The sequence below is a fragment of the Candoia aspera genome, chromosome 1 (assembly GCF_035149785.1).
Source record: "Candoia aspera isolate rCanAsp1 chromosome 1, rCanAsp1.hap2, whole genome shotgun sequence".
Classification (NCBI taxonomy): Eukaryota; Metazoa; Chordata; class Lepidosauria; order Squamata; family Boidae; genus Candoia; species Candoia aspera.
In genome coordinates this window covers 160066898-160088163 of record NC_086153.1, presented here as the reverse complement: position 1 = coordinate 160088163, position 21266 = coordinate 160066898, and the positions used below count along the sequence as shown (strand labels likewise).

Below are 21266 nucleotides of genomic sequence, written 5' to 3'. Positions count from 1 at the left end.
TCTTTATTCACAGTTACCACTGCCCTAAATTGCTGAACAAAACATTCAATTCTGATATTGAATAGGTATTGGAATTGAATATTAATATGATTGAGAGAAGCTATCAGTTCTCAGTTGCTTTTTAAAATATATTATGAAGTAGACATCTCTAGCTGTAAGTTCTTCCCAAATCTCAAGAGGTATATGTGAATTTCTGCTACTTAAAAGGAAGACAAAAGAGCTAAGTTAATTATTTGTTCAGTGTTAGTTGTACAATGCCATGTGTTTGCATATATTCTCATGGAGCATATGTGGTTAAAATTCAGTAGGATGTTCCACTCTGGATAGGAATGTTAATAAACTAAAGATGGTAGCCACTAAGGAAATGGTATATCCTGAATTCATGTTTCCATTAGAAGCAAATGAAAGATAGCAACCATCACTTAATACTACTACAACAGTGTTTCTAAAAGAGCAACTTTAGATGCAATCAAGTAATACATTATAGATGATGTAAACTTAGGCTGGCTAAGCTAAGTACAGAAGGATTTACTTTTTAGTGTGAATTCAAAGAAATGTTGAATGTGACTTCAGAGAAACCTTCACACAGATTGTAAATGTATATGTGACTCTATTGAGAAGTAAATATTAGATTGTAATACAAATATCAAATGAAAATTGCAGTTTAATTTAATGTGGTTTCAATATTTTCGCTCTATTTGAGACATGTTAAGGTTACAGACTTTGTGCTGAGTTTAAAAACGGTTGTCTTAACATTGTTATAGCAGACTTTTGCCCTCTTACCAGAGGAATTCTGATCCAGCTGAAGGTTCTACGTACAGAGTATGAGGAAAAATTTGAAATTCGCTTACTTGTGTGTTTGCTAGCATAGCCTTCCTCACTGTCAAACTCTCTACAGTGAATTTTCATAATGTTGCTGGAAAAAAAGATGAAAGTCCCACTTTTATTCATGGGAGCTGAGAGGATCCCCTATTCTGTAACCAAAACTCAACTGTGGAGGCTTGTAGATAAAGTTAACAGTCATGGAATAAATGGACAGTTCCATTATGAAGGAATAATCAACAGAGAGTTGGGATTATATGGTTAACTACTGAAATGTAAGGAATCATATGGTTGAAAGGGGGCATTTACTGAAGATGATTGAGTCCAACCTCTGCTCAGTTCAGGAATCTAAAGTAAAGCATTGTATTTCTATCTAGCCTGTACTTGAACACCTTTGAGGGAGAATAACTCACCACATCTCACTACCCCCCTGAATAGTTGGTTCCATTATTGAACTGCTTATACTATTAGAAATTTTTCCCTAACATCCAGTGGAATCTGCCGCCTTCTAATCGAAAACCATCATTTCATACCCTGTGTTCTGGGATTTTTGAGTACAGGGCTTAATCTTCTAGTAAGTAATATTTTTTCAGGCAACTTATAAGTGCTATGATATTTCCCCTTGATCTTATTTTCTCCCTCAGTCTTCTTTTATCAAGACAAAACATTCCCAGTTCTTTCAGTCTCTCTTTATGAGATTTAAGTTTCTTGTCACTGTAACTTCATTACTGTTCTCTGATCCTGTTCCAGTTCATTTGAATCCTTTTTAAAGTATGGCACAGTAGTTGATGTAGGTTCTGAGCAATGCAGAATAAAGTAGAACTACTTCAGTTGTTTGGAAACTGTATTTCTTCTTATGCAGCCTAAAATTGCATTTGCCATGTTTGCAGACTCAGCGCATTGCTGGCTCATATATACTCAACTATTGTTTCAAGATCTTTTCCACAAGTACTGTTGCAGAGTCATACCTATGCATTTTATGAGGAAGAACTTTGCATTTATCTGAGTTAAATTTCATTCTATTACTTTTAGCCCATTTCTCTAACTTTACAACATTTTGAATTTTTTCCTATCTTCCAAGGTAATCACTATCCCCCTCAAATTTAATAAGCATACCCCCACCTCTTTACACAAATCATTAACGAAGCTTGACCCTTGTGATACCCAATTCAGTATCTCCATCTAGTTGAATGATGAGTGGTTGATGTACTCTTTTGAGTTGGTTATTAAGCCAGCTATATGTCCATTTGTGCCAGCTGTCACTGTACTAGCTTGCTGATAAAAATGACATGGTATACTTTGTCAAATGCTTTGCTAAAATCAAATTGTTTAATCTGTGGAGGAAACTATCTGACCAAACAATGAAATAAAGTAAGCGTGGGAAGATGTGTTGTTGAGAGATCCATGCTGTTTTTCTCTCTAGCTTAAAATACTTACCACAAACAGCATCTTTCTCTTTCAAGTTTGTCAATTTTAGTGTAAAAAACAGAAAATTCCCTCAAGCAAGCAGTTTTAAGGTTGAATAACCAAGGACAGGTTCCATTACATTTAATTAAGAAAGTGAAAATGCCAGAGATATAGATTAATTCAGCCTTACAAAATAGGTACAACAGCTTCTCTCATTCCTATTTTCACTATCCCTCCAAGCCTGAGCCTTTTGTGTGTGTCAGTGTGTAGATAAATAATTTTTTAAAATACCCTTTTACTAAATTTTTGTTCCCATAATTACCTGCAGAACTAAACCATGCCTCTGCATAAACTGTGGAGCAATTTTTGTAGCTGAAGAATATGTTGAGGTTCATCAGGAAATTATTCTAACAGCTTTTTTGCCTTTACCTATAGAAGTAAATGAGTACCATTATATGCTTAGGGACACTGTTAACTTGGAGATGAAACTTGCACCTTGTATCCTCCCCATTAAAAATCAAAACAAACCCTATGTGCATTACCTTATCCTGGATTCTGTCCAGAAAATATTGAGGGAAGAAAATGGAATATTGATAATTAGCATATAAATAATATTACATCTCTTTATATCTTTAAGAGGTTAGGTTGTTACTTCATATTGCAGCCTTGTGTGGTTCTTCCCCAAAGTCCTATTTTTAACACTACGTATTTCACATTCATTTTTGAACAGTTACCTGTTTTTGTGTGGATCTGAAAGCTTGAAGCTGCAAAAAACAAAATTTTGCCTCTGTTGTAAGCAGCTTGATTTCATCTATCTAGGTAACATAGCATTTATGGTACCTATTTTAGTGGCTCAGCGAGCTCAATTTATTTTCTTAGAGTGAAGTGGCACAGCAACCCCCACATCTAATACAATTTGATTATTCATTTTTTTAAAAATAGCTAAACTATGGTGGATACAAACAGAGAGAGAGAAAGGCAGAAAAAGAAGGTATGTATTTTTAATAGTAAAAGGGGCAAGTAATTATGAGGGGATCATTTACTACCCATAGTTAACCACCTCTCAGACTTTCATCCTTATTCAGAAGATAGATGTTCTGTTCAACAAGTGGCAATGAGGTCTGAAGAGAGAGTACTTCGTTTACCATCAGTACACTCAGAACTCAAGCATCTAAATGGGGTTCATACATTTTATATATGTAGTTCAAGCAAATCCATGCTTAATAATGATCCTTTGTGATATAACCTACTTTAGTCCTTTAAAACTGCCCTTCATTTACTGTAATTGTTTTTGGCTGATCTAATCTTTAGGTTTTACCACATTTTTGCTTGCAGATGCTTATTGTGTTTATATGATTTTACATCTTTTAACCTGCTTTTTAGGCAAAATGGCTTCCAAAACAGCTTATTAATATTGGTAGCAAAATAGTTCCTGATCTCATTCTTAAAATCTAAAAAATATATGACATGCAAGGAAAAGTGATCATGGGGAAGATGAAGGATAAAAGCAAGCTGGTATATTAGATCTCAGAAATTACAACTCTTACCATGACCTGCTGGGCTGAAAACAGTGTGTGATGGAGTGCTTGCTGGCTGCATGACAATTGGAGAGAGTTCAAAGCAGCTGGTCTTTCAAGCTATGGCAGTAGAATAGCTTATTTTCCCTCTTATTTTATCTCAAGGATGAATGCAGATCTGGGGCAATTATTTCTGTTTAATTGTAAAATTAAATATGCTTGTGATGTAATAATTATATGTGCTTGTGATGTAATAAAATAGTGGAATGGTAGGTCTAATCACAGAGAAATGTGTGATTTTGGCAGTGGATAGCTGAGTTACCAGAAAATGCCCAGTTTTAAGGTGGGCATTTTAGCATCTTCTAATTGGCTGTGATTAGAAATACTTATTTGGTGAACTTTGAAGTCTTTATTTTGTTATGTATTATACAAGATAAGGAATTATATCAACTACAGTGGTATAATGGTTAGTATTCAACATCTGATCTGTTTTAGTGAATTTTTATTTTCTTCTTACAGGTGCAAATTAATTTCTATGAAGAACTAAATAATGGAACCAGACATCGTTCGAATGTATTCTTCGTCCCCTCCCCCACTAGATAACGGACCAGATGAGGAGGAGGAGGAGGAGGAAGAAGAGTTTGGTGATTTTGGTGGCTTTTCTGATGTTGGAAGTACTAGCGTAAGCTTTGATTTTACATCAGAGTATTCCAGTTCAAAAGAAGAACATAAGTCTTCATTTAACTCCGATTACTCAGGAAGGGTAGATAGTGTTATAACTTTTACCACAATTAGATACAGTAACACTAAAGACAGCATTGCAGAACTTCCTAGTTCTATAAAAGAACTTCCTGATAGTACTAAAGAAAAATGTGAGTGTAGAAACTTGGGTACATCATTTGATGATGTCATTCCAGTAGAAATAACGAGAGCTGGGATACTGGAATCATCATATTCTGAAATTATTAGGACTGATCTGCAAGTTCCAAGTGAAGATCAGCAAATAGATACCTGTAATGGTGAGAGACTACTATGCCCAGAAGTTCTAACAAATGGATTTTCAGAACCAGACACGGCAAGTTCTCAGGGAGTAGAGGATCTGGACAATGTCAATGACCCAAAGGGATTAAAAACAATTAGCATTCATAGTACTGAATTAAATTTGGATTCTGTACCCAGCACAGAAGAGAATTTTGCCACATTCTCACATAAACAAACAACCCAGGTAGAAGAAACAAAAAATAAAATATGCAAATATTTTAGTGAAAAAGAATTATTAAATGCACAGGAAAATTATGTAAATAGAATTGGAGAGGCAGAATCCATGAAGGAAGCTACTTTGGAAGAAAGCTGTGAACATGAAGGGGAAACTTTCACTGAAGGTGAACAGATCTGCATTTCAAAAACTAATTTAGTAATAAATAATGTGAAGGCTGAAAAAGACATTGTTTCTTCTGTACAAATAAATGTGAACTCAGTAGGCACAATTGAAAATACTGAAGAAAGCGGGGAGTGTGGCACCGGAAACAACAAAGAACATACTTTGTCTTGGACCAGTGATGCTGCAAAAACAGCAGACCTTAGCCTAAGTAGGCTTGAAAGTCTTAGCAGTCTTCCTAGTGACAAGAAGGTAAATGATTCTGAAGTAATTAAAAATGGTGAAAGTGACCCTGGACATGCATCATGTAGTGATGTTAGTGAAGATGATTTTGGTGATTTTAGTATAGTCAGTAATGGATCTCTTGCTTTTGCTGATAGTGTTCAAGCTTCTGCCAGCCAAGAACATTTTCAACCCCCTTTTGAAAACCTCAGTAGACTAAGTAATGAATGTAGTGAATCCACAGCTAATAGTCTTCATCAGCAATCAACAAAGGTAGCTCCTGGTCAACCAAATGAGATTTCAAGTACTCTGTTGGAAGAACATCCAATGGTTGATTCTGGTTTTAGCAAGAACATAAAGCCCTCTGTAGAATTGGAAAATGGAGATGATAATGAGTTTGGAGATTTTGATTCAGGGACAAAAAGATTTCCAGACTCTGATGAATTTTCGGACTTTAGTTCTGCTGGTTGTAACCAAGCTACAGAGTGGAATGCTTTTGAAATTGAACAAAAAGAAAGCTGCTTGTGGGCTACTTTTGAAGACGAACAAATGGTAGAATCTCATCCTAGAGAAGATGTGTGGCCATCCCATACAGTTGGCACAACTTATGCTGCTGAAGATTCAGTTAATCCAACAATGAATAGTGTACAAACTGGCAGTGAGCAGTCGCAAGAATTGCGAGCTTCAGCTCAGGTAACTACCATGTCTTTTTTGTGTGTTTGTTTTTTGTTTTCCCTTCCCTGATCAGTAGAAATATTTTTCCTTTCACAGTAGAAAAGCATATGCTGTTGGTTTGACTACCCTATACTAAGTGAAGGGCATTTGGGACTAAATGCTAGATTGCCAGTTTTACTTTGTGGACATGACCCCTCACACTGCAGGAAACGTCTTCCTGGCCATAGTACTTTGTGCTATGTTAAATGCTGTTAACCTGAATTCCACAAGTAGCTCTGCAGTGCTGATGGGGATGGCTGAAGTACAACAGAGTGAGTGGACCGCCAAAAGCTGTAGTGTATGCAAACAACATACACTACAGTTCAGATCATCACTTCGATGTCAAACAGAAGGGCTTACTAACTGTCTTTACGAAGCATATATTTAATAATTCAATATGTACCTTAATGTATTTTGGGAAGCACTTGTTTATTCGGCAACTGAGATGATATATAGCTTTTCTGAATTATTAAAAAATAACTGAATTATTTTAGTATTGTCTGGTAGAATGGAAGGTATGTATTCCCCTTGTTTCCCACTTTTTAGATGGAAAAAAGTTTGATTTAATTTGCAATGCAATTTTAATTAAATTAATGTACATTTCAGATATTAGAGGAAAGTTGTTTAATATTCCTTACCAAAAATAAGGAAGCAAAGTAAAAATAATGTTCTGTGAACTTTTGCAGTGCCGCTTCATGATGTATCCAGTGTTTTGATAGAAGAAATATGCTGATAGTTTAGACCAATGTTTCTTAAAGTGTGGTCCTAGGACCCGTGGGGGTTTCCCAAGACCCTCTCACAGGTCCACAAAATCAAAATTATTTGTGAGCCTATCTTGAAAAATAATACAGAATTAAAGTCTCATCAAACAAATTGTGAGAAGCAGTAGCAGCAGCAAATGCATCAATTTTAATTTTTAATATAGTAAATTTTGATAAATATAGCCCATACAAACAAAAGCTCTTTTGGGATCCTCCATGATTTTTAAAAGTGGGGAGTGGTCCTGAGAGAAAAAAGTTTAAGAAACACCGGTTTAGACTATACAATTGAGTCTAAAAAAATTAAACTTCAGCAGAGAATATATATAAACTTGCATACGTTGAACAAATTTTCACTTTTTAAAGTTTTAACTTTGTTTAATACATTATCTTAAAGGAAGTAGATATATTGTAAACATCTATTTATTATTTCTGCCCGAAATGATGTTTATATAGGCAAAACTATTCTGTCAGGAGAAATATTGTTAATATAATTAATTGTCAATCAGGTTTGTGGAAAACTATATTTCTTTTGCAGGATTTTTCAAAACTTTCATTTTTTTAGAGCAGTTTTCCACATATTAAAAAATATTGAGCCAATCGAAGATGTATTTTAATTTCTGCTGTTTTGCGATAAGCTTGGCAGCTAACAAAAGGATTTTTTTTAAAAAAATCGTATGGCATAGCAGTTAGGTGTTCATGCTGCTTTTTCTTGCTGGGAAATCCTTGTGAGGTCCAGCAGCCAGATGTATAGACTATTTAGCCGTGACAAGTTACATTGCCCGGGGTGCACCACGAGGAGGCTAGTCTACATTATACCAAGTTGGGCTGAGAACAAGTGACTGGCCCAAGGTCACCCAGCCAACTTTCATGACTAAGGCGGGACTAGAACTCACAGAGTCCTGGTTTCTAGCCAGTTGCCCTGACCACTAGACCAAACTGGCTCTCGCAAAAGGAATTGAATCAAGTTCTTGATTCATTACAAAAGAGTAATGGGTGATTTTCTTAGTGTCTTCAAAAACTTTCAACCAAAAGTTGACAAAAGTCAACATTGTAAGAATTCACTGATGAGATTTCCTTGCTTTTAAGTACAGTAGATAAAACTTTTTCAAGTATTTTTGTAGTGTTAATGAGATCCTAGATATTTTATTAAGGAGTGATTGTACTTGACTCATCTGAAATCAAGTTAGTACTTGTAAAATTCCTTTTGCAGGAGCTCACTTTTCTTCTGAAAGAGCTCCTTAATATTCTGCAAATAGAAGGTATATTTAGATCTACAATATTTAATAGGAATTTTAGTTTACTAAATTTGGTGTTTTACTTTAAGCAATATTGTATTTTCTGTCTTTAGTTGAAAACAGTATTTCCAAAATGGGATAATGCCTTACAGTGGCAGGAACTTCTTCATTTTCTTAAGCAAAACAGCTTGATAAAGATTGATGTATCTACATATGAATGCTACAAAGTAATACGATTTATATCAGGACTGCTATGGTCCTTTTTGCATTAAGGTCATAGTCGGCCTGCAAGTGACAAAACAAAGATATGTATCAGACTAGAGCAGAAATTAAATTTGATGAAGAGTTAAGCATCCTTCACATTGAACTCAGTGTCTTGTGACTTTATGGACACATCCATTCAGTTTTCTAGACAATATTTCAAAGTAGTTTATGTTGCCTTGTGTTAATCTCCTGTATTTAACAATTGTCTCAGCAGATGGCAGACTTTGGTCAATCTTGACCTGAGTCAACCTTCTCTGGGAACAGAAGCTAAGCAGAGTCAAACCTGGTTAGTATTTGGATGGGAGGTCACCAGGTATGTAGGCTGTACTTAAAGTTGAAAAACACTATGAAAGAAGGCAGTGGCAAACACCATCCATATTGTAATCAAGAAAACTTCATGGTTATATCCATGTAAACACTAGGAATTTGACTTGAGAGCATATATATTTATTTAATAATTTCTTTTGTCACATTAAAAATGACAATTCAGTGACAACTTTTGAGGGGCTCTAAGGACCATGCCCAATTGCTTTTGGCAGGGATGCAGCAGATTATTCTCTAACATAAAGACTTCCTTTTTAACTTTGAATGATCATAATTAAACTAAAAATCTACTTTACAAGACATGCTGTAAAGGTAGATTGACATAAATATGATTATTAATCAACTTGTGGGCAAAATAAAGCCCTTGCTTTATCTTGTTACAATGTGCACAACTATGACCCCATGTTGCTCAAGGGTCCTGAAGTTCTTGAATGCAGTCCCTTCCAAGATGGCTACCAAGTTGTAATTTTGAATATGAAGAATAGGAAAAATTTTAATTACTTAGGAAATAATCATATTAGCCACAAATTAAAATACTAAATTCTATCAAATTTTCTTTTTGTTGAACCTGCCTATTCTGGAGTCTGTAGCCCTTGCCTTGACACTCAAAGGTACCTTCAGCCCAAAGAAGTTGTGCATCTCAGCCTTATAGCAGGGTTGCATTGTGCACTGTTCCATAAATTCACTCAGAAGTGAGTGTGGCCAAGAAATAGTTGGTAGACCAGAATAGGAAGGAGGATATGAATTAATGTTGACTCAAACATACTTTTTAAAGAAATCTGCCTCCAGCACTGCCCAGCCAAATGCTTTTAAGATGTTTAAAAAGCTCTAAAAGCCTTAGCAGATGATGCAGAATAACACAGTAGGTATAATTTTACTATCATTGGCCCAATTTTTCATGAAATGGAAGATAACATCCAAGCCTTGAATATGTCTGCATAGTTAAATAAACACACAATTATGTTGTCATCAAGTAGAACATTTAAAGAGATCAATTCCAAAGTATTTCTAAGTTTAAATTGATCCAAAGGACATCCATAAATCTTAAATACCTGCTGTCCTGATTTGTTTTTATTTTAATTTTTTTAAATTAATCATAACCTTTTCAGAAAAGTATCCTAAATATTGTACTGTTTCCAAGAGGATTGTAATTGAAATTTAGCATAATTTTTTGCTGGAGAATTTTGGCAGCAACTGTGGAAAGCACTTTTAGGCCTCTACCAGAAGCTTAGGGAGGTGGTACATGTGACCCCAAAATATTTGTCAGCTCTTCAAGGTAGGTCAGGTCATGAAACAAACTCATCAAGGCTATTGAAGCTCTATTATATTAATGCAGGGTATAACAACAAAATTTTGAAAGACTTGCAGCTACTCACAAATAAATAGTGGTTTCACTTGCTTGGAAAATTCTGACTACAGGTAGTTCTCACTTAATTGGTAATTGGGACCAGCAACTCTGTTGCTAAGTGACACGGTTGTAAAGTGCAATGTCACGTGACCATGCCAACTTACGACAGCAGTTGAGGCAGTTCCAGTTGCCGTTGTTAGGCGAATCCCATGCGGTCACAGCATCCCACAGTCACATGATTGCCATTTGTGACCTACTGCTGGCTTCCCCATTGACTTTGCTCGTCAGAAGCCAGCAGTGAAGATTGCAGATGGTGATCACATGATCACGGGATGCTGTGACTGTCATAATTGCATATCGGTTGCCAAGTGCCTGAATTGCAATCATGTGGCTGCGGGGACGCTGCAACAACCGCAACTACAAGGAACGGTCATAAGTCCCCTCATTCAGTGCCATCATAACTTCTGTCACTGAACAGGTGGTCACGGAATGAGGACTACCTGTACAGTCAAATATGGTTGTGAATAACAGAAAATTAGGTAAATATATGTTCATATTGCTTATAGGAGATGTTTCTGCTTGATGTCCTACCACCTTCTCTGAGATTTGCAGGAAGTTCTAGGAGCTGTAGTGTAGATAATTTTATCTGAAAGTCATCATGTCATTTTTTTTCCTTTAATTAAAAAGTTACATAATTTTCAGAACCAAATTGGTTTTCTGTGTCCTAATACAGGTTGTGCTTCTAAATCGCCTTGAACGAATATTTGAGGCCTGTTTTCCTCCTGTACTTGTTTCTGAAATGAAAGAGGAAATTCCTCCTTTAAATCTCCTGTTGGAAGTGAGCAGAAAAGCAGAGAGGACAGTAGAGAACTTGTCAGAAAGGTATGGAACATTTAGTGCGATCAAGACATGGAGAAGAACACATGTACATTTTTGGTAACGTTTTCTGAGACAGACTCTCCTGTTGGGCGGAAATAGCACGTTTTTAATTTGACAGTGAAATAGATAATTTGGATGTGGGGTATTACTTAAACATACAATGAATTATTTATGATATTAACTTCCAAGTGGACACCAATCTATTGGCTGTAAACCTCATTTTCTCATTATATGGTGAAAGAATTGTTCTGTAAACATCAGTGTTATTTCCCTGGAGGTTAGATGTTTGGGTGGGATTTTAATTAGTACTTTTTAACATGCCAGTCATTTAAAAATGCAGAAGAAAGCAACTAAACCTGCTGAGTGCCAGTGTTTTTCGCTGCTGTTCCTCTTGACTTATAACTTGCTCTGTAGGGAACTCCTTGATGTGTGGGCAGAGCTTCAGGATATCCATGATGCTTATGGACTGCGATACCAGTGGGGTGGCTCCCATAGCAACAAAAAGCTCCTCTGCTCTTTGGGAATCGACACACGAAACATTGTGAGTTTTCAGTTACGTAGAAACTCTTCTGGAATCGCGAATAGTATATGGGAGTAATTTTATATGAAATCGTATATTTCATAAGTAAGCCCATGAAACTGTTGGTCTTTCTTTTTTGAAAAATGGTTCTTGAGACTAATTGGATAACTTCGCAAATAACTTAGACTAATTAGATGGAAATGTCTTTTGTTTTAGCTCTTCACAGGTAACAAGAAGCAGCCTGTCATAGTGCCCATGTATGCAGCAGGACTGGTAAGTTCCAACAGCTCAATGCAGTTGTATCCTCATAATAGTAAAAGCTAATGCCCTTGCCGGTCAGATGCAGTGGAAACCCTAAGTCATGTTTTATTATATTGCCTCTTTTATGGAAATAATACAAATAGGTATTTTGCACCTTTTTGTGGACTTTTCAGGATATACTAACCATTTCTATAAAGTATTGCTGGCTGACCAGTATGATGCCACATCTTTGGCAATAACCAAATTTTACTATGCTGTTTTAAAGAACAGAAGTCAGATTTTAACAGCATGATAAATACTCTGTCCCTGGACAGGAATTTTCTTTTTTATGTCTGCTTTTTTCACAACTGTGTTTCACCTGTAAAGCACATATTTTCTCTCTCTCTTTTCACTTTGTGTTATTTAGTCTATATCCATAAATTGAACAAGCTGAGCTAGTAAAATTTAAATTTCAGTTCAGAAATAATTGTAAGTGTACCAGTTATTTAAGTTTTAAATATACTAGAATAGCATTTAATTAGTTTTATTTATTAGTACACCATCATACCTTGTGATATTATTGTACTGAGGGAATGCTATTACTTAATGTAAGATTCTTCCACTTCTCTGCATGTTTCCTCATATGCTATGGAGCAGATTTGAGACTGAGTGGATGACTAGGAGCTGTATCGTGTGATAATAACTTAGCTCATAATAGAGCTTTTGAGGTCTTTTGTGGTCTGCATCAGAATTGGACAACAAACCCAGTTGCATTTTTGGATCAGATATTTTGTGCTCAAGCTATGCAGAAATGTTCTTGAATACCATTTGCTCTGGGACACAAGCAGGAGTGTCATGCTGCATTCATGTCCACTTTGTAGGACATTTGGTTGAGAACATCTGATAGTTAATCATAGAAACAGAAGCTACAGTATCTTAAATAGGTCTTTCCTTAGATTTCACATGATCGTTAGATACTTAAGGAAAGTCATAAACCCTTTTGACTGTTAGGTCCATTCATCCCCCATCCTCCTTTGCATATTCCAAATTCTTCCATTTTTCCCCAAGTTCAGAAAATACATTAGATTGAGATGTTGCTTGAATTAGACAAATTATAAATGCTCAGATCATATTTTGCCTCCAGATCAAAATTGAAAATCCCAATTTGAATTGATATTCACTTATGTTTTGGGAATTGATTACAAATCATTGCATAACTTGCCTGATTCATATGTGATGACATAACTATTTATTACTAACTAGGAAATGAGAGAGCAAAACCCAAGCTATAAAGATGTCACATCTGAATCATGCTTTTTGTGTGGTAAAACTGCTATTCCATCTTTAGCCAAATCATTTTAAACAGAGAACACTAGTACTTCTGGTGATACTGATAATGGATACGGACAATAAGAGTTGTAGAGCAGCTGCATCACCTCACAAACTACAAACAGTCCAGTTTTCGTTTGAGACACTGGAGCTCTGCAGAGCTTGGGGATGGATCATATGGCTCTTGTGCTCTTCTCCAGTAATGACAGTGGTTTAAATCAATACATGAATAAAACAGTGTGGGGTGTGGGCTGGAGGATAGATGCTGTTTTCTGCACTAATTGGTCATCTGGGGAAATACTCTGAGATCCCTTTGATGTTAACAATGAGGACAAATGCAGGTCAGCCACAAACTGTGGGGGGCGGAGGGGTTGCAGAGTAAAAAATGGTGGTGGTATGAAAGCACCCACTCTCCATCATTCAGCAGCATATACAAATTACACTGTTATACTGTAATGTAAATATAAACACAAAATAGGCACCAGGCTAGAAACTAGGAGTCTGAGTTCTAGTCCCGCCTTAGGCATGAAAGCTGACTGGGTGACCATGGGCCAGTCACACACACTCAGCCCAACTCACCTCACAGGGTTGTTGTTGTGGGGAAAAGAGGAGGGAGGAGTATTAGGTATGTTTGCTGCCTTGAGTTAGTTATAAAAATAATAAAGGTGGGATAATTTTTTTAAAAAAAATGTTAGGTTGATATATTTTTGCAATGAGATTCAATTAGCTCTTTGGAGAATAGAATTAAACAAAAAACACCTTTATTTTCACACTATAGAATTGTATTTAAAAAGAAGTAATGAATGTTTCCATGATTTTGAACATAACAATAAAAATAAATATAACAATGCTAGTCTTCTTTTTCTTTGTAAACCGGAAGTAAATCTTCCTTTATGCTAAATAGTAAATGCACTAGACAGAAATCATTGTTTTAAAAATATGCTTTGGCATTTATTCATTGTTACAAAAGTGGTGTGTTATGTGTTCATTTCTAGGGTATGTTAGAGCCTACAAAGGAACCCATGAAACCAATTTCGGCTGCGGAGAAAATAGCTTCAATAGGACAGACTTCTGCTATATCACCAGAAATTAATCTATGTACACCTGATCAGTTACAGGTAAAAAAAGAAGAAGAAGGATGGTCTTTTTAATCAGTACATTCTTAACGACAGTATCCAAAATTCTGCCCACCTGCCTGGAAAATATAAATAATCTTCATATGCTCAGCAAAAGCTCTTGGATTTTTTTGTCAGAGCTAGATCCATTAGTATCCATCTGCTGATGGAACATCTGTGAGTAGGAATGAATTATTTCTTGATTCTCCCTCCTGTTGAACATCTACCAATCTGCTACTAAAGCTTGGGAAACCCTCCAGATTGGGTGGATAAGGGACCAGTGGGGAGAGAAAATAAAAGACGCATTGGGCAAACAAACTCCTAACCACTTAATTTGGGTGTAGCATGTCCCATTAGTTTCAGTTTCTTGTGTTATCTAAGTTCATGTGCCACCTCCCTAGCAGTTCTCTATCTTGGATTTTCTTCCCATGTGAGTAAATGAAGCCTGTTTCCAAAGTCTTTCTTAGCCAGAGAAAAGAAGTCTTAGTCTGTTTTCTCTTAATGGTTGTCTGTTTTCTAGCAATAGTAAATAACTTGAACAGCTACACTTCTAACAGATAACAATGGTTCATTTAACAAATCATTTTTGGGCCTATTTATATTGCCCTTTTCTGTGCTAAAACTGCTAGGATTTTTTAGAAAAAAACATTTATGCTTTTCCTATTACATTTATGTTTTATTTAAACTCTGTTTCCCCTTTTGGTATTGAACAGAAATCCTACTGTTGATAGAAGTGATAGAATAGCTATTTTTTTTCTTAATTTAAAAATAGCATTTAAATAAAGATTGTATATATTATATACAATTATTTTGATTTTGGTGTAATGCGGGGAAGAGCAACTAATACTGAAATCTTCTTTTGAGGATATGAACAAAATAAAATGTAATGTACAGGTAGTAGATATTTATTTTTTATCTTTTGGTTTTTAAAACAAAACATATATTCAAATAGAAATACATTCAAAATAATGAAGTGATTAGATGAGTTTCTTCACAAAGAATGTGGAAGCTTTGAATCACATAGTTCAGGCTCTGCCAGAAGATAGCTTAATGAAGTATTGCTGTCTTATATTTCCTTTCCATTGAAAATTATCATGGCAATAATGGAAGTAGTAGCATTTTTTGACATTTCTTATACTTCACTTTAGGTAAGATCCACAATATCTTGAGATACTTGATTCTCTTCTATGTGATACAAAACAAAACCTGCTGTAAATGTTCTTGTAATAGATGATGGTATTTCCGTGCCAGTGCTGGACATCCTCAGATATGTTTGGCATTGATATGGGAATTGTCCTGGTCATCCCCAGTTGTTCCTAGAGGTATGTAAAGATTGGCCAAAGTGGTGCTATTACATTGTGCTCCTCCCTACTGAGTAGGTTAAAAGACTCTCCTCTAAGATTGCAGTGTCAGGCTGGGACATACCTAGAGGGTAAGGAATTTTAGTTTCCTGCAAGTAGAACCTTGGAGGGTTGGGCACCTGGACTATTTGAATAAATTATGTATTCTGTCATAATTTAAGTTACATAAAACACTAAGTAAAATCCTAAATTGTTTTCTTGTGCACTATACATTCAGTATTTACACTGTTTAGTTTTGCAAGCTGTAGTTGTAGTTAAAGAAGATTTAGTGAAACCATCTGTTGACACATTTTGATCTTGCCTTGCATTTATGCCTTTTTGCAAGAAAGAGATACAGTTCAGAATGAATATGCTAAACAGAAATATCAGATGGAAAGGGCAACATCTGCACAAGAGATAAAATATTAGATGGTAATAAAGGGACTTGTATTTGCTTATTTCCAGATAAACATCATTAAGCTTTAAGGGGCAGTAGTTTTATTCTCTTTCCCTATCTGGATAAACTTAGGATCTAGAGATACTTTGTAACATTTAGTTTAGATTCAGATTTGTGCTCAGAAGACTTCTGTTTATTTTAGAAGATGTTAATTTTTGTTAATTCCCCTTTTTTTAGCATTGTCCTGTAAAACAGCTGTAGGCTCTGGGGGATTTTTTAGAGTAGCATGGCACTGTGGGATTACAGAGGAAAGGCATAACTAGAAAAAAATCCCATGTCCTTTCTCCAGTAGGAAGTTTCTCCTGGATCCTTGATTCCTTTACAAATAAGAGCAGTCCTTCTATTCTTGTGAATGGCAGCATCTGGAGCTTTTAAAAAAATGAAGTATACACTACTAATTATCAGTTTGCAACTCTTCCTTTGTCTTATGCTTCAAAAACAGAAATGTAGGTCGTAGTAGTAGTTCATATATCTTTTGTTGTTTTCTTCATTCTAGTTCATACTTAATGCCCTAGCCAAGTGTACTAGCCAGTCTTTTGAAATGTTAAGTGCACATAACTTTGCTTTAAGTGCAACTCAGGACTGTTTTTTCAAAATTAGTAATTATGACTTTACTATAATTATTTAGAGATCCAGTGATCCATTTTTATTCATCTGTTGCATATACCTGATTAAATATATTGTGATTGGTATTTTTGGTATTTTCAAAGCTGAAAAATTAGAAAATCGTGTTTTGTTTTGCTGTTTTTGTTGTTACTGTTCTATTTTCCTTGCATTAATCATTTATACCATTGTTATCTGCCTGTTGTGTCAGAGCAATATCTCTGTCTGGAATAATATACTGTAACTTGTAAATACATACTGGCATGGATACCTATGTCCATCATACATATCCAGGCCTCCCAGTACTAGGAAATAATTACACCTTTTCATGGGTTACATGAAATGCATTTTAAGGATTTCATTTTGAACATTTCAGGCATTGTACTTTGAGTCTTGTCTTTTCAGTGGTAGCCTTTTTGCTTGCAAGCCAAAGAGAACTTCACATAAGACATTTTATTATACTATGACCTAACTATAAATCTGATTTCTGACTTTTCAACTCTAGGAATCTCTACCACCTGTCCAGTTTGACTGGAGTAGCAGTGGCCTTACTAACCCTTTAGATGGTACGTCTCTCCGTAGAGCCTCTAGCACCAGAGCTAGAGTTAAGAAAGCTACAAAATTCAGACAAACGTCTCTCTGCTGATAGCTTAAATATATATTTTTCTTAACTTTGGAAATTCAGGCTTTCTTTCTGTTTAGCTATGCCCAATTTAAAGCAGTCTGTAGTGTTTAAGAGCAAGGTAAGACTTATTTTTGCTCAATTTGTGTTACATACACATCACTGTGGAATAAAATATTGTATTACCATGACCTAAGTTTAGAATAGGTAAGATTATTTATACTTAGTTTATAGCTTTCATCCCAACAGACTGTTGCCTATTTAGGCTTCTTTGTAGTTCTAAATAGCAAGATCAAGTGTGTAGTAATTGCTTCCAAGTTTTTATCAAAATCTGTTTGTAAAACATTCACTTTTTAAAAGCTACTTTTCAACCATGTACAAATATTGTATATGATAAAATGCTAGTCCACTTTAAGTTTTGTTCATTGTGAAATTTACTAGAGTAAATCTTTTTGTTAATGGCCACAAACTGTATTGTCATGATTTTCTCTAGTTAAGTGCCAAAAATAAGAACAAAGCTTCAAAATGTAAAAATATGTAAATTAAACAACATCTGATAAATTAAGATCTAGTAAACATGGCGTCTATTCTGTTACAGTTCAGTCATACGTCATAATTACCAGCCATGTCGGTGAACTGAAAACATTGCTAAACAGTGTTTGAGGATGTTACGATTTTGTGATTCATATGAAGGTGCTGAAGGAAAGCCTGGATGGACTCTCTTGCTGTTGTCTGGTGTCTTATTTCTTCAGTCAATTCATCATGCTTTCGTTTAAAAATTTCTTTAAAATGTATTACTGATTTTTCTGTTTCAGTATTAAAGGGGAACAATGTAACTTGGCACCAAGGAGTTGGTTGTAATGAGAACTATTACTACCAATTTTCCTATATATTGTTTTGGTATGATATTTATTAAATTTATAAATCACATTCTATGCCTGCCAAGCACCTGGGGCAATGTATTATGAGCTATTAATTATCATAAGGAAGCAAGGAACAAAGCACACAATAAAATTTGAAGAGAGTATAAAATGAGATCATACAGTCTTCGCTGTATTTTTATAGACCACACATTATTAATCGACCATGTACAATTTAAGATTGTAAAGTTATACACATTTACTACAATTTGTACTAAGACGGCAATATCTTGTTTCACTTAGAAGAGTGGCTTTGAAATTACAAAATTGTTTCCCTTTAATTGGACATACCCTTCTGATCCTCTCTGGTTCTGTCCATTGTTCTGGAAATGTGGGCTAGCTTTTAAGTTACTAGTATTGGAATCCTTGCTGCATTTGTACATGAGAATGTACATTGACTTGTTAACACCTATAGAAACTGCAAACTAATCTTGTAAGCACCATTATATTTTTTATAAAATGATGTAATAAGTACTAATTATAACTGGCATGTTCAAGTGTGTGTCTTACCCCTTTTTACACACAAATCCCTCCCTTGGCTTACCTTCTGTATGGCTGCCTACCAACATGGTCACTGAATTTCAAGCTCGTGGAGGTTCCACTCTTCTGAACCTTGATTTCTTTGGGCCCGTGGATGACAGTAGCTCTAGCACCACCACCACCATCCCAGGTCAGCCAAACACTAAACACTGCACATTTAATCTCTTAACTTTTGTACTAAAAGCATGAGCTGCATTATGTGACTTTCCTACAAACAAGAATATATGGGTTTTAATTTATTCTTGGATGCTAATCTTTGACACACAGCTTCTTCCTCCATAATTTGTTCCAATCAGTAGTTAATACTACTTTCTTTTTTTTTCCTATTGAACTGCAAGTTTGATAATTAGTTTTATTAATTTTATACCTCAAATGCACTGTTCTAATTGATGTGTTTAATCCAGAGTTATCCAACTTTAAAACGTGGTTGGAACAAAATAAAAGTATTGCTAAGAATATTTTCAGATCGTTATCTACCTTTCAGTTTGAGATTAAGTTTATTGGTTTCAATATCAAAATCTACAGAAGGTAGAAATAGACAGCTGCAACTAATGGAGTTCATAAGAAAGAGCTGGCATCTAGCTACTTGTAGAAAAACTGAAAAGTTGGTATTAGGACAAAAATATGTATTGTAGTTCTGCACAGACACATTGTGAAATATTTTTTGAAATATTTTAAGGCTGAATATGAAAATACCCTGCCAGGTTAGGATGAAATATGAGATGGTTGGGCATGCTTAACAGAGTATATTCTGCTTCTGTTTAATTCTCTTGATAGGTAAAGGTTTCAGTATACTTGAATGATTGATCTGTAGCAAAATTAATTTTTAAAAAGAAATGGTCATTCATCAAGTTTGTTCTGTTAAATGCTGCAGATACAGCCTTGCTCTGTATCTAAGTCTCTTCTGCTCTTTGAACTCTCTATATGGATCTTAAACAACTGACTGCTTGAGGCAAGATTCTCCTCTGGGTGGAGGTATCCATTTTAGGATGTAGCTGAGGCCTCTCTGGCCTGGTATTGTTCCAGGGGCACTTAATGGAAGTCCAAGCTATTATGAGACTGAAAGACCTGGATATACTGCATCTCTACTGTATCATTCTAGTATTCTGCTTGGAGTTCAGCTATATTTCCGTGGCAAACCATGCCTCTGTGTACACATGAGAAGGGTAGAGGAGAACAAGCTCTGTTAAGCTTTGGTGACCAAATGTCTGGAAAGATCGTCCTGTCTCTTTATAGATGTAACAGCTTTTGGTGGAGTATTGTGCTATGAAGGAGACCATTTTTAACGTTTGAGTACTGCAAGTTAGAATTGACAAGTAAATCATATTTGCTGGAAGTTGGTGATTGAGTTTTGTATGAAGCTTACATATTATTTGATAGATTAATTTTAATCCATCAATTTTAATTTTCATAGTATTGGTCATTAGTGCACAGTTATTGGTCTCTTGTAAAATCAAATTTGATTTCTGACATTAATTTAAAATAATTGTTGTGGAAGTACATAGTTACCTATTTTTGAGTTTTCATTAAAATTTTGTCATCAAATTAATGGAAATATATAGGAAGTAGTGACATCTGTCTTGTTTCTTGGAAAGTCATTTGCTTCTAACCTGCAACTCTTGAGTGTTGAAAGTATGTAACAGTGTGTGTCTGTTCCTAAACTTGCAGCTTGGTCTTAAGTTAGATCCTGAATTCTCTCAAACTCATTAAGGTTTTTAAATATGACCATTTTTATATTAAAGTAGTATGGAAATTTCCAGGCATCACGAGATGATTAGTAGTACCTACATAGTCATACTTCATATTCACTTTTTTTTTAAAAAAAGGCCTTGGATTAAAAAATTGTGAAATAAAATTTAGAACATCTTTAGCAGTTATTTCTTAATCATATGTGAAGATAATCAGTTTTAGCTACTGAATGTTATTGACTAATAGCTTGAAAATGTTAATTGTAACAATATGGTAAATATATCACATGATTTAATTGTGATTTTTAAATTTTAAAATGCTTGCAGATTTACGTGCTGGCATACCTTAATGGGATTTCTGAAACTTTTTTTTAACTGTATATTTTTTCAACGTATGTTTCTGTTTATTTAAGAATTCTGTAAACATCTGAAAATATTTAAAATAATACCTTGGTTTAACGTTCATATGTTACCTCCATATTTTCAGTTGAGTAGTCACAGGTTTGTAGTGGGTATAGGGTGACAAGGGCTTTATCTTTGGTTTAACTAAAAGTTTTCTTTGATGATGATAAGAAATTACAAATTATATGCACTTTAATCTTCATAAAGCTAGTTGCTGAAAACAGTTGGGCTTCTTACCTTGAAGTCCTCATTATAGTAGCAGTATATTAACTATTCTCTCTTTTTGGGTTGCCAGTTTCTACTCCTAGATACGGCTTTTTTTTAAAGTGTTGAATTTACAGTTTGTCCTGAAAATGCTAGGATTCCATAAATAGGTTTATTTTAATTATTTTTAGGGTTCCTATTGGTTTCAAGGATCCATGCCTTCCTTAAAAACATTCTTATAAAAGGGGAGGAACCAAAAATTAAAAAAAAAATTCTTAAACTTTTTTCCATTACTTACATGGAGAAAAACAGCATGCAAATTCTAAATACTACTTGTGTAATGATAATGGAATAAAAATGTATGTTACACAGTAATACTGTATAGAACTGAAAGTATTCTGTTTTATGATCTCAT

At 35.0% G+C, this 21266-nt stretch overlaps 1 protein-coding gene across 9 annotated transcripts in view; it reads left to right on the top strand.

Annotated features, from left to right (window-relative positions):
• Window positions 1-21266, top strand: part of AFTPH (aftiphilin) — a 44086-nt gene that overhangs the window by 4093 nt on the left and 18727 nt on the right. For 4 of the 9 annotated variants that reach the window (XM_063316749.1, XM_063316712.1, XM_063316720.1 and 1 more), the window contains 7 exons: window positions 4266-6039; window positions 10726-10874; window positions 11286-11412; window positions 11608-11664; window positions 13956-14078; window positions 16981-17041; window positions 18604-18687. In XM_063316749.1, the coding sequence (XP_063172819.1) occupies window positions 4297-6039; window positions 10726-10874; window positions 11286-11412; window positions 11608-11664; window positions 13956-14078; window positions 16981-17041; window positions 18604-18687 (2344 nt within the window). In that variant the 5' untranslated portion in view covers window positions 4266-4296. Of the gene's footprint in view, window positions 1-3171; window positions 3221-4265; window positions 6040-10725; window positions 10875-11285; window positions 11413-11607; window positions 11665-13955; window positions 14079-16980; window positions 17042-18603; window positions 18688-21266 lie in introns of all 9 variants that reach the window. The other 5 variants (XM_063316728.1, XM_063316734.1, XM_063316759.1 and 2 more) reach the window with 3 other exon arrangements.